The sequence below is a fragment of the Protopterus annectens genome, chromosome 9.part0 (genome assembly GCF_019279795.1).
Source record: "Protopterus annectens isolate FY-2018-M chromosome 9.part0, PAN1.0, whole genome shotgun sequence".
In the NCBI taxonomy this organism is placed as follows: domain Eukaryota; kingdom Metazoa; phylum Chordata; order Ceratodontiformes; family Protopteridae; genus Protopterus; species Protopterus annectens.
Genome location: NC_056743.1, coordinates 1,531,667,073 through 1,531,680,395, shown reverse-complemented (window position 1 = coordinate 1,531,680,395; position 13,323 = coordinate 1,531,667,073). Strand labels below are relative to the sequence as shown.

General features: G+C 46.0%; 1 protein-coding gene across 1 annotated transcript in view; it reads left to right on the top strand.

The window, feature by feature from the left end:
* The window catches only part of LOC122810967 (ataxin-8-like), a 215,135-nt gene extending 202,074 nt beyond the window's left edge, over positions 1–13,061 (top strand). Inside the window, exon 6 of the mRNA XM_044082494.1 lies at positions 12,947–13,061. Within this exon, the coding sequence (XP_043938429.1) occupies positions 12,947–13,042 (96 nt within the window). The 3' untranslated portion in view covers positions 13,043–13,061. The remainder of the gene's footprint in view (positions 1–12,946) is intronic.
* The last annotated feature ends 262 nt before the right edge of the window (positions 13,062–13,323 follow it).

Below are 13,323 nucleotides of genomic sequence, written 5' to 3'. Positions count from 1 at the left end.
AATCCAGTTTAGGACTTACTAAATCAGAGCACCATAGAAAGGATACCCGCTTCCTTGATGGGAAAAAGGTTTCTATTCCAGCAGTCTTTCTAGTACCAAGGAAGAAATGATAGTGGAGGCCCATTCCTGATCTCTCTCTTCTAAGCACTTTCTTGAAAGTCACCTCTTTCTAAATGCTCTCTTCCCATCATCCTCCCTTTCATTTTCCCTCATGCCCCTCTGGCATCCCTGTAAATAAAGGATGCCTACCTTCACATTTCCATTCAATCTTCTTGGATAAAATTCCTCCGATTCATTTCTGACTCTTCACATTTTCAGTTTGCTGCTTTGCCGTTTGTTCTTTACACAGCGCAGCTACTATCCCAGTGCTTCCCCTGGGCAGACTGCACGAGGAAAATTCAGTGGTACCTGAAGTCTTTATGGTCTCAACATTCTCATCCCCTTCCTTGATATCCTGCTCCTGATCCTACCTTGCCTCAGAAATGACCTACTGTGTTAAGAGAAACTGGTCACACTCAACACTGGTCTTCCTTTTGCTCCAGCCCCTCTCTCCAACCTCCTGAGAAGAGGTTGCAGCATTATCTTACAGTGGTTTCCCTTGGACAGGTGAAGTACGAGGGAAAACCACGTTGTCTTGGCCAGTAAGGGGCCAAAAGTAAAAGTTTTGGCACTTCCCTTTGGGCTTTTAAAAGGGATTCCTAGAAGCAGTAGCAGAGGGGAGAGGCCATAGATGCCTCTGACAGAGCATGGAGGTGTGGACAGGATCTCAGCAAGGGAAATGGCCTTTTCCACTTCTGAAGGAGCACATCAACTTAAAAGAAAGGAGCTCTTCTATAAGCTCTGCAGATCTTCTCCTTCCTATGAAAAGTAGCACACTCTTGGTGGACACTGACAACACCACAGTTATGTGGTATTTAAACAGAGCACAAGGTCTTACCCCACTGTGCAGGCTAGGACAGGAGGCATGACAACTAGCCCCCCCAAACATGAGTTTGACAGCTGCATACATGGTCTCCCTTTCAAGAGAATGTGCTTGGAGGACTCCTTAAGCCAGGTCTCTGGGGAACCATCACGAATAGACCCTGAACAGGCAGAACAGGCAGGTCTTCAATATAATACGACACCTGTGGGGTGCACCACAAATAAATCTTTTTACTTCCCCAGTAAACCACCAGTTTCCTCAGTACTGCAGCAGGATCCCTTCTACTGTAGCCTGGAGGACAGACTATTTTTCTTTCTAGTGTTCAGGGAGGTTGCTCTGTGCCCTCTTCCCTCTGCTACTGCTTCCAAGAACCCTTTTAAAAGCCAAAAAGGAAGCACCAAATCTTCTACTTTTGCCCCCTTACTGGCCAAGACAATTTGGTTTTTCCCACTACTCCATCTATCCAAGGGAAACCACTGGAAGAAAAAGCTGCAACCCGACCTGGTCACACAACAACGTCTACTTCTCCATCCCAGTCTAGACTCTCTGCCTCACTTTGTGGATGATGTGCATTTTGGAGATCAGAATCCTCTCTTCTCTCAGGAGGTGGTTCTGGTCATAAAGAATGCCAGGAGACCTACTGCTGCAATATTTGGTGCTACAAACAGCCTGGATCCACTGTTATCAGGGGTTCCCACTGTCATTCAGAATCTTTGCAAACTTTTAAAGTCTGATTTCTCCTACTCTTTCATTAAAGTCCGTCTGTCTGCCATTAATTCCTGCTTGCCTCTGACCCTCCTGTCATGTCCCAGACAGAGGTCAAACTTTTCTTGATGGGAGCCCTGCATCTTAAACCACCAAGAACACCTATTTCTCTTCTCTGGGATCTCAACTTTGTGCTGGAAAAACTTACATTGCCCCTTTTCAAGTCAGTATCCTCTGCTACACACACTTTCTGCAACTGAAAAACTGTCACCTCGGATTGCAGTGTGCCTGAATTTCAGGCACTCTGGCATTCATGGCTTTTCCACCTTTTCTCATTTTCCACAAGGAACAAACTGTCCCTCAGTCAGGCTTTTTTTGCCTGCCTTCCTTTTGTCCCAAAACAAAGAACGGGGGGGGGGGGGTTCTGCACTCTCTAGACATTCACAGTCAGCTGAGGTCATACCTGTACAAAACATCAGAAAAACTGACCAAGTTTTTGTCTTTTGGATTCCAAACTGGGCCAGCCAGCCTCAAAGCAAACTATTGCATTGTGGATATTGAAAGCCATCTCTCTCTGCTATATACATTGTGGTAAAATGCTGTCTTCCTGCTCAAAAATGCACTCTGTTAAGGCACTTAACTCTTCTGGTGCTTTCCACAAGGGTGTTGAAGTCAATTCCATCTTAGAAGATGCCACATGGTCCTCTATGCACACCTTCACCAAGCACTACAAGATTGATTTTTTTTTTTCTTCAGGTCCAATGCTGCCTTTGCGAGCTCTGTTCTATCTGGATTTCTGGACAGCTCAGTCTCCCATTAGCCAACCGCCCTTTCTCTAGCTCCTCCAGCTTTGGGAGTCACTTGTATTTTAAGAAAATTGCAACAGTGATTTCATTCCAGACATAGTACAGTTGTGTAAGAACTTACCATTACAGTAGATGTTCTACTGACCACTGCTGCAGTATTCCTTCCCCTCTTCTCTTCCTAGTCTCCAGTGTTCCTTAAGTAGTGAGCTGTCACCTCATTCCTGTTTTGAGGGGAGTTCACTGTTCCAGCTTTGCCCCTCCTAGCTGAAAAGTCTCCTTTCAGTAGTCTTCATTCTCCGGTTTGGAGATAGCCGAAGGAACTCGTGCATGTCTGCTTATATACCAAATATATGAGTGACAATGACACATCAGGTATACTCCCTCAGGAAGGTAAAGCTTCAGTACCCCAGCCTGACGTTAGTGGATGAAAACCCATATGTTAAGAAAACTGCAGCAGCGATTAGTAGACATTTACTGTTATGGTAAATTCTTACATAACTGTACTTTTTTCCTGGTAGCCGCCTTGTGATTTTTGGGGAGGTCTACTTTTGGAATACTGCAAGTGATCAGTTGCACTGCTGTACCATCTTTGTCTCCTTTGACAACACACATCTTCCTCTCTTTTGCACCAGGACCTACTGTTCTCAAACTTGGAAAATGGAAGCAATGGCCTTTCATTGGAAAGGGAGGTTCTAGTATGCCTTCACTCCACTTTCTCTTCCCAAGGTCTTACTAAAAATCCAGAGATCTTGCTGGTGACTCCTGTTCAGCCAAGGCAGTACTGGTCCCCCCTTCTCTTCCACCTAGCCGGGGGGGGGGGTCTATATTACATAATTGAAGAGACCCTTCGAATATGTAACCATCGACCCCTAAACACTGAAATGCGAAAACTGAATTTTTTCCTAGGGAAAAAATTTGCGGGGCCATACAAACATGACAAACATTTCAAATGTAATTTAAGTGGGGGCCTTTGCCCCCCACACCCCCTAAGTATACCAACTCCAAGATCGCTGCACGTTGGGATAAAGGGTAAACTCTGGGAATGGCCAACTGAATTTATTCCCTAGGAAAAAATTTGCAGTTTTGGCTGTTCGTGGTTTTCCCATTTCGATGTTTAGTGGTCAATGATTACATATTCAAAGAAGTCTCTTCGATTATGTAATATAGACCCACCATGGGCTATCATAAAAAAACTCCCATCCACAGTGGACTTGCTCACACAAGAGAGTGGTTCACTGCTTCATCCCAAGCGGTTATCCCTCACTCTGAAGTTATGGATGATTGGCACCTAAAGGGGATCAGAATGCTGTTTGAGTACGTGCTTAAGGTTCTGTTGGAGGCAGGAAAAACTAGTACCAGAAAATCTTACATAGCAAAATGGAAAAAGATTTGCTATATAGTGTCAGAGTGAAAAACAAAAGACCCAATACATGCTTAATAACCCACTGATCTTCAATTATTTGTGTAAGCTGTTGCAATCTAGCCTAGCATACCAGTCTTTAGGCACACATTTCAGTCATATCTGCATGCCAGTCTCTGGATACTCTGCCTCTGGCAAGACTAAACAGTTCTTAAAAGGTGTACTTCACTTGAAACTTCTAGGAAAGCTATCCTTCCTGCTTGGGACACCAGCCTTGTGCTGGAGAAACTCAGACTTGCTCCTTTTGAACACGCAGCTACTGTCTCTCAAATTTTGTACTTGGAAAACTGTTCTTGTTGTAGCCCTCAAATCTGTCAAGTGAGTGTCTTGCTCCAATAACAATCCCTTCCTTATTTTTCATAAAGACATAAGACATGGTCTTTAAGGGCCAATCCCTACTCCATGCTTAAAGAAGTAAATGAACTGCATCGCAATCTGGCCATAAATCTTCCCACTTTCTTTTTAATCCACAAAATAAGGAAGAAATAATTTTTCATTCTCTTAATGTGTACAGACTGATCAGATTCTGTCTGGATAAGACTGTGTGTCCACAAGTTGACCAATTGTTTCTCTTTCCAAGTTAGGAAACCCAGCTTCAAAACAAACTATTGCTAACTGGATCTCTAAATCCATTTTCTTTTGCTGCACTCTGAGTGATTATTTTTTCACTGTCCAGCAAAGGCTTATTCTAATAGACCAGTGGTTTCATCTGGAACTTTTTACAGGGGGGTGGACTCTAGAGCAATTTGTGAAGCCATTACTTGGTCTTCTCTGCATACTTTCATCAGACATTACAGAGTTGGATGTCTTTAACAAATCTAGAGTTACCTTTGCCAGACAAGTCCTCTATGGTCACTAGATAATTTTCTTATTTCTCTTCCAATCACTCTTCACACCTCTTAAGCTTTGGGAATCCCTCTAAAGTTTGGAATACAGCAACAGTGATATAAGAACTAATGTTATGGTTGTGTACATAACATAGGCTTTACGACACACTTGTAAAGTATCAGTGTCGCAGGTACATAAATCTCAACAAAAGATAAAGAAGTAGCTGTTGCCCTTTTGTAACAAGTGATGTTATGTGGTCCTATCTCACCTACATTCCTTACTCACTGGTTCGGAGCCGAGAATTGGCTCCGACTCGGCCAAATCTTTCTAGCACGAAGTCTCTAATTGGCTGGGCTAACCCGGTATCCCAGGGTGCACCTCGCCCTAGCCCCAGATCTCGTTTGCCGCTCGTAGAGTTAGGACGTGGTCTCGCTTGGCTGTGGCTAAGTACCCTTTTAAAATACTTTTAGTATTTTAATTGTCTCCTTTTGACAAAAGCTATTTTCATAGCTATCCGTGCTGAAATTGTTGAGTGAGGTTGAGAGTTGTGGTATCCCTACTGTTTCGCGGGCTAGGCCCATTTAAGTTAGAGGACCTAGTCCTCTCATGTGTCCTCCTGGCTGTGATTTGCTGTTGTGTTAGTGCTTTAAAAATGTTGTTTTTAGGAAGCGTTTAAGTTAGTTTCCTTGTCCTGTCAAGTGTTTGTCTGTCTTCCCGCCCTCCTTTAGTGTTTGACTCTGTCGGTTGTGTGTGGCGTGGTTGCTTGCCATGTCGAAAGAACTGAAGGAACATAAACCCTCTGGGTTTAAGAAGTGTACTAAATGTGGTCATAAAATGTCCATTACAGATGGGCATTCCATCTGTTATTGTCTTGGTGCTATTCACTTGCAAGAGTCCTGCAGTTTCTGTCATGTTTTTAGCCCTAGGGTACTGCAGGAACGTAAAAACTGATTTTGAAGGGTCTGATCAAGCCCTCCTTTGAAGAGGCCTTGGAGTTGTCCCCGCCTTCTAGTACCAAGTCTAAGCCTCCTAAGGCCAAGAGATGATCTCTGGCTCCGTCTGCTTCTTCGGAGCCATCGGAGAAGGCTTGTAAATTGGATACTTCCTCCTCTGCTCCACTGTCCTCGGGGCCGAAGGAGAAGGTCTCGGAAATGCATCCTCTGCTTCATTACCCTCGGGGCCGAAGGAGAAGGACTCTGATATGGATACTGCCTCGTCTCCATTGTCCTCTGGTCTGCAGGAGGTATCTGTTGTACTGGGGTCGACCTTGGCTCCGATATTATTGGAACCTTTCCGGAGCAGGTCACTTAGTGTCAGGCATGAGTCTCAAGTCGGGAGATCTAGATCTCCCTCTGTTTCTTCCAAATCCTCTAGGCTGTCTGATTTGGATGTGGATAGGGTGGTTCAGAGGCTCCTACAGTCGCCAGTGTTAGCAAAACTATTTTTGGCTCCAACCAAGTCGGTTCCGGAGCTGGTTCCCATGCTTGTATCGATGATTCCTCCTCCGAACACCCATGTGTTGTCTGAGGTGGAGTGTCCCTCGCCGAGTGCTGTTCTGGTGTGTGCTCCGATACCCCGGGCGAGTCTGTCTGAGCCGTCTTCGGCTCCTACCAGGTCTGCTCCATCCTCTGGTTTCGGCACTCTGGTTTCCTCAGTCGGACCCAAGGGGGATGCCTCGGGACTCCTGTCGGCTCCGAGCCTCCCTCTCGGTGCTTCGACTCGGGGAATCTAGACTCCGATTATGGTCTCTGAGACTGGTCGGTCCTCGGATCCGGGGGGACCAGCCTTCGAGGCCATGAGGAGCGCCCTGGCCAGGTCGTCAGGTACATCACCTGGATTGGTCATTCCGTCCCCTTACACCCCGGCTAGAGCCTCTGATGGCCCCCCTCCATGGACAACGGAGCCCGAAGGTCTGGGGATACCCCCTTGAGTGGTCCCCTTCTTTCTGAGGGCCCCTCAGAGTCTCTGCCTGAGGAGCCTCCCAGTAAGAAGTCATGCAAGAGGAAGCATATAGACTCCCAGGACGAGTCGCTCACTTCCGATACCGACCTCAAGGAATCAGAGTGGTCCCCCCAGTCGTCCTTCGATGATGTCTCTTCGACATCCTGGAGATTTTGAGACAGAGAGGCGACTGGCCCTCCAAGACACTCTGAGGAGGAGTCTGTATTCCTCAAGGCCTTCGGAGCTCAACCCACCGCCTCCTGGGTGTCTCCACCCTTCGAACTCCTGGACTTGATTTGTCGAAGGGTGTGGGAGAACCTTGATTCCGTGGAACCGGTGCCCAGACATCCAAACAAGTTATTGTCTGCTACCCCGGGCAAAGAGTTTCCTACCAAAGGGGTTTCGGTAGATGCCTTGGTGGCAGCCACTCAGCAGGAAGTTGCAGAGGCTTCTGCTTTAGTCCACCCTCCTAACAAGGAGTCCAGGAGTATGGGCCGGTATGGGAAGCGTACCCGGTCTTCGGCGACCTTCACCTTACGGTTGTTGAATTACCTCTGTCATTTCACTCTGCTCCAAAGAGATCTGAAGGAGCTGGGAGATGCTCTGACGGCTAACATGCCTGAGGCGGTAGCCCAGACTGTTAATGCCCAGTTGTCTACCCTAGAGTCCATTGTCAAATCGTTCATGTGGCTCCTATCTTATGCAGCCGAAGGGGAGAGTAGGGCAGCTAGCTCAGGCGTAGCTCTCAGAAGGCAAGCCTGGATGCGCCTGTGTCATTTCGCAGAGGCCTTTACGTCTTCCTTCACTGACGCCCCCTTTAATGGGTCCTCTCTCTTCGGACCCAAAATGAAAGACACTCTCACCAGATGCGAACAGGAGGGAAAGATCCTTTCTGCCGTAGGCGCCCATTTTTCTCTCCCTTCTAGGCCTTATCCCAAGGCTCAGAGAGGAGGGAAAATGTGGTTCAAAAAGTCTGAGGTCCTTTCCCACGGCTCAAGGCAGGGGGGGGATTATTCTGGAAGACGCCGTCCTAGAGGCAGAGGGGGCCCCCCGCAACTCGGGAAACCGTGATTCCTTTCGCGGCTCTTCCTTCCAGCGTTCCTGAGGTGTTGCCTGACTGTGCTATTCCAGAGCCAGTCGGGGGCCAAATTCTGTTGCATTCGGAAGCCTGTGAGAGCATCACCCAGGATCGTTGGGTGCTTCGAATAGTTACCGGAGGCTACACTATTCCCTTTGCGTCGACACCCCCTCCAGTCAGTAGGATCCCGGACGTCCCACCCAGTCAATGGGATCAAGCAGCACTAGAAGTGGCAAATCTGCTGGAAAAGGGAGTCATCCAACCAGTCCCCTCAGACCATGTCTGATCAGGAACTCAAACTCTTTTTGGTGCCGAAAAGAACAGGGGACCTGAGACCCATTCTGGATCTCAGTCCAAGTTCCGAATGGTCACATTTCATTCCATTTTTCCACTGCTGGAGAAAGGAGTATGGATGTGCTCCATCGATCTCAAGGATGCCTACTACCACATAAAAATGGAAAAGGCATCCAGGAGTTATTTACGCTTCCGGCTAGTAGCCATTCACTTCCAGTTTCTTGCCCTGCCATTTGGTCTCACCACAGCCCCCAGGGTGTTTACCAAGTGTTTGGCAGTGGTGACAGCTCATCTGAGACGTCTAGGATTCCAGATGTTTCCGTATCTGGACTGGTTTCTCGCCGCCCCCACCAGACATCTGCTCGTTCAAGCCAGGGAGATGACCATCTCACTTTGCTAATGTCTAGGAATTACTTTGAACTGGGAAAAGTCTGCCTTGCAGCCCTCACAGCGTGTTGTTTTTATAGGCGCAGAGCTAGACTCTATTCAAATGCGCACCTTTCTGCCACAGGACAGGATAAGGGTGTTGCAGTCTCAGATCCACACACTGTTGCCCCTCAAGAAAGTTCAGGCCAGGTTAGTTCTTCAGCTCTTGGGATCCATGGCCTCCACCATCATGCTGGTACCTCTGGCCAGGTTGCACATGCAGATTCTACAGTGGCTCCTGTCGGTTCAGTGGTCCTTTCAAAAATTTCCTCTTTCCCACTTGATACTTCTCACGGAGCGATGCAGACAGGACCTCCTCTGGTGGCTACGCTCCTCCAATCTGGACAGAGGAAGGAGCTTGGTTCCTCTGTCTCCAGTGGCCACGGACGCCTCCCAGATGGGGTGAGGAGGCATTATCTAGGCAGGACGGTCCAAGGCACCTGGTAAGGCCACGAGGTACACTTGCACATCAATGTTCTGGAGATGAGAGCGGTGTTTCTGGCGTTGCAAGCACTCCAGGACTCTCTCCCTGTGGGAATGATTGCAATAGACTCTGACAACATACACGTAGTGTGGTACCTGAACAAGCAGGGGGGAACCAAATCTTATCCCCTCTGCAGGGAGGCCATGCGAGTGTGGCAGTGGGCAGTGTCTTCCCAACGGTCTCTAGTGGCAACACACATTCTGTGGAAGTCTAACGTGATAGCGGACAGGCTAAGCAGAGCTATTCTGATGCCTCACGAGTGGTCCCTGAACAACCGAGTGGCGGTTCAGATCTTCAAAAAGTGTGGTCAGCCTTGCTGCGATCTCTTCTCCAGCCCCCTCAATGCCAAATGCAGCAAGTACTTCACTCTGATCCCCCCACAGGGGGAATCACCCAGGGACGCTCTAGTTCACGATTGGCCCTCCTGGTCTACGCTTTCCCTCCATTTCCTCTTGTCAAGTGATACAGAAAGCCATATCCTTGGGAAGCAGGATGATTCTTATTGCTCCACACTGGCCTCGACAAGTATGGTTCCCCTTCCTTCAATGGTACGCACTGGACGGTCTGTAGACTCTGGACCCAGTGCCGGACCTCCTGATTCACATGTCAGGACAACTTCATCCATCCCTGCGAACCCTCAGGTTGACAGCCTGGCTGCTCCAATTCCATCCCTAGTCAGGCTACATTCCTTTTCTCTTGAAGTGGTGCACATCTTGTCTTCTCATAAGTCTTCCACCAGGAAGATTTATTCCAGCAAATGGAGGAGATTCTCCATTTGGGCTTAGGCCCAAGGGTTGGATCCCTTCACAGCCCCTATTCCGTCGGTCTTGGATTTTTTAACCATGTTCCGTCAGGGCTCCACGCCCGCTACCATTAAAGTACAGTTGGCCGCAATTTCCAATTTTCACACATCTTATGAGCCCTCTCTTATGGGCCACAAGTACTGTAAAGCCTTTCTAAAAGGCGCTTGGTTACTTCATCCCCCAGTTTCTGAGCCTGTACTGCCATGGGACCTGAACCTTGTACTACAAGCTCTTACGTCATCACCCTTTGAACCGGCTGCTACTTGCGACTTAAAATTCTTATCTTGGAAGACTGCTTTTCTGATAGCCATTACATCAGCCAGGAGGGTATCAGAACTTCAAGCCTTGTCCATTAAAACTCTGTATTTGATCTTTCATAAGGACAGAGTTTCCCTGAGGCTTAACCCGTCCTTCCTTCCGAAGGTGTCATCCACTGTCAATCTCCATCAATCTATTGAGTTACCACTGTTTTTTCCAACCTTTTCCAATAAAGCAGTGTTAGGTTTCATCAGTTGGATGTGCACAGACAACTGAGATTTTATTTACATAGGACTAAGCATGTTAGGAAATCTGATCAACTGTTTGTGTCCTTTTCAGAGAACAGAGCAGGTTGTCCTATTTCCAAGTGCACAATTTTTAAATGGATCAAAGATTGTATTTCATTCATCTACTCATCAGCAGTCAGAACTTTACCCTTTCCCATCAAGGCTCATTCTACCAGGGCTATGTCTACATCAGTAGCTTTCCATGCTAGGCTTTCCTTGGATGATATTTATGCTGCAGCCACTTGGGCTTCTCCCAATACTTTTATTACTCCTTACAAGCTGGACGTGGCTTCTAGGGGCCGGGCTTCCTTTGGTTCCACGGTTCTCAGGAGTATCTTCTTATGAGCCTCCCAGGATAGAGGTGCTGGGGACGCTGTCCTGTGAGTAAGGAATGTAGGTGAGATTGGATCACATAACATCAGTTATGTACTCACCATAACGATCGATGTATGTGGTCCATCTCGCCTACATTCCTATGTACCCTCCCACCTGCCCCCTTCCTAGAGGACCCTTTAAGGTCAGTGATTTGTTCCCCTATCTGGCTGGATTTCTTCTAGTGTTCGCGTATGGGTTATGAGTGTTATGATTGTTATGATTGCAAACAAGATCTGGGGCTAGGGCGAGGTGCACCCTGGGATACCGGGTTAGCCCAACCAATTAGAGAGTTCATGCTAGAAAGATTTGGCTGAGTCAGAGCCGATTCTCTGCTCCGAACCCGTGAGTACGGAATGTAGGCGGGATGGACCACATACATCGATCGTTATGGTGAGTACATAACTGTTTTGTTTGCCAGGCAGATATTTAAAGTACCTTGTACAGCAAACAATAATGCTTTCGAAAGTTAGCTGCACAGAAAAACATTGGACACTTGTTCAGCTCTACAAATGCAAGGGAATGATAATGGCTGTCCTTTCTGGTATCATTAGGTTTACCAAGACAAACCCTAAACTGCCTAAGAACATTAAGACAAAGTAGCCTATAATATTCTTTATTAAAATACAGTAGAAAGAAATCTATTACTCAGACTGTTTGAGTTAAATCTGTTGCAGCGTTTGGCATGAAGGCTATCTTGGCATGCAAGATGCATTGCTTCCTGAGAAGTAAAACGAATTTTTTCAACAAACCATGTAGTTGAGAAATACTTTTGACAGAAGTGGTAGCATAAAAAAACAGGCTAAATACTAGAGCTTATGCTTAAACTGCAGGTTCAAGTAGTGGCAAAAGTTAATTTCTCCAATAAAAAATTATATCGCAGAGGTACATGTTCTCTTAGGACAGGTTTCAGTACAAAGGTACATTTCCAGAGCACTCTTCTGACTAAAGAATACTAGAGAAAAGGGCTTAAACCTTGATGATAGAAATAGCCAAATTAACCCTTCTCAGTGAATAATTAGAACCTTTAACAAAAATACCTATGAAGAACTGCAGGCAAATGTAAGGATCAGTCCTTTGTTTTGTGAACCCCAGGGTGAGGACATAAATGGGTATATTGGGTCCCAGGCTACTGAAGAAATTGGAAAATCCTTGTAGTTTGTGTTTGATTGTTTTCTAATTCTAAAGGTCTAAGAAGAGGCATTCTCATGAAGAAAATGCCACAAGAGGTTGCACAGGAAGGGCAGATTGACTGCTACAATGTCCTGTCCTGTCAAACACTTTGACCCAGCCTGAAATAATTCCTAATGGATGAGTGTTCTACCAGAGTCAACACCTTTACAAGAAGTACAAAGTTCATACGTTATATACTTGTCATAAAGAACAGTTGTAGTAACTTAGCATGTCTGTCGATGTCTTGCTGATCACTCTTAGTATTCCAAACTGTTGGGTTGTCTTGCCAATAACCTGGTCGTCTGGCTGAAGTAGTAAAGCCAAAACCTTTCACAGAGCCATGTATTGAATGCTAAGCCTATGGTCATAAGGGTATATAAACAGAAGTATGAGCGTAAATCCTGAAGAGGCCTGAGACCAAATAAACTTGTCAGCTAAGGGGGGTGGGGGCAGAAAGTGCTCATCCTTGCTCCATGAGGAAAAAGTGAGGAAAAATCAGAGAAGGGGTGGTGGTGGTAAGGAGAGAAGGAATACTGCAGTATTGATCAGTATATGACCACTGTTATTTTAAGAGCTTGATGATCATAATGGTTCACTTCAACATACTCACCCGGTCTTTTTCATCCTTTTTGTCACATGGAGATACTTCATCATTTGTATCTGAGGCTGTTATAATTGAAGGTATTGCTAAACTCCTTCAAGGAAAAGATGAGACGTGAACTTGGTCTGGAGAATTGGGTTGTGTGATTGATATAAGTGAGGAGAGGAGTGTGAACTTGGTAGAGCTTTGTATTTGCTAAGGGTTGCAGCCTGTGACTACCAGTCCAGAAGATGTAGACAGATATGAATCATAAAGGTGTAATATGTTCAGTACTTAACTTTCACTTGTGTATAATCATCCATGTCCCTGTACATAATTGTTATTGATCATTCCTTGCTTTTAAGAAGCGGACAGTGGCATCTACCTTGCATATGTCTTAATTTAATGCTCTAATACTCTGAGTGTAAGAGCAGAGTATGTATGAACTGGAGAAGAGGGATGTGGTCTGCTTGTTAAAAAAAAGTTTTCCAAGGTGAGAATATCTGCATGCATTTGTGTACTTCATAATTGATTTCTTTTCACACAGCTCTACTTTCACTTTTGAATAGGTGCACTCTGATGAAGAGGAGGAGGAGGAGGATGATGTGAAACTACAACTCCAGCAGAAGAGTGGAAAGGGAAAGCAAGTTAAGGTACCTAAGTAAATTACTACAGAATTTGTATTAAACAGTTATTCCTTTCAGAAGTCACTTGTGTGCAACTTGAAACTACTATTACATGAGTATAGAAAATTTAGACTTTGTATTTGGCATGAAAATGGTGGTATGTTTTACTCTTCAGTTTAAGGTGTTAATATTTTGAATGTGTGGATGTAGAATGGCCTTTAAATAGTGCAGTAAGAACATGTAGGTGTGTAACGTGGAACTAATAGCTAAAGGTTTGCTTTTACTAGGATACTCAACCTGAGGGTGTGCAGTGCTTAGGT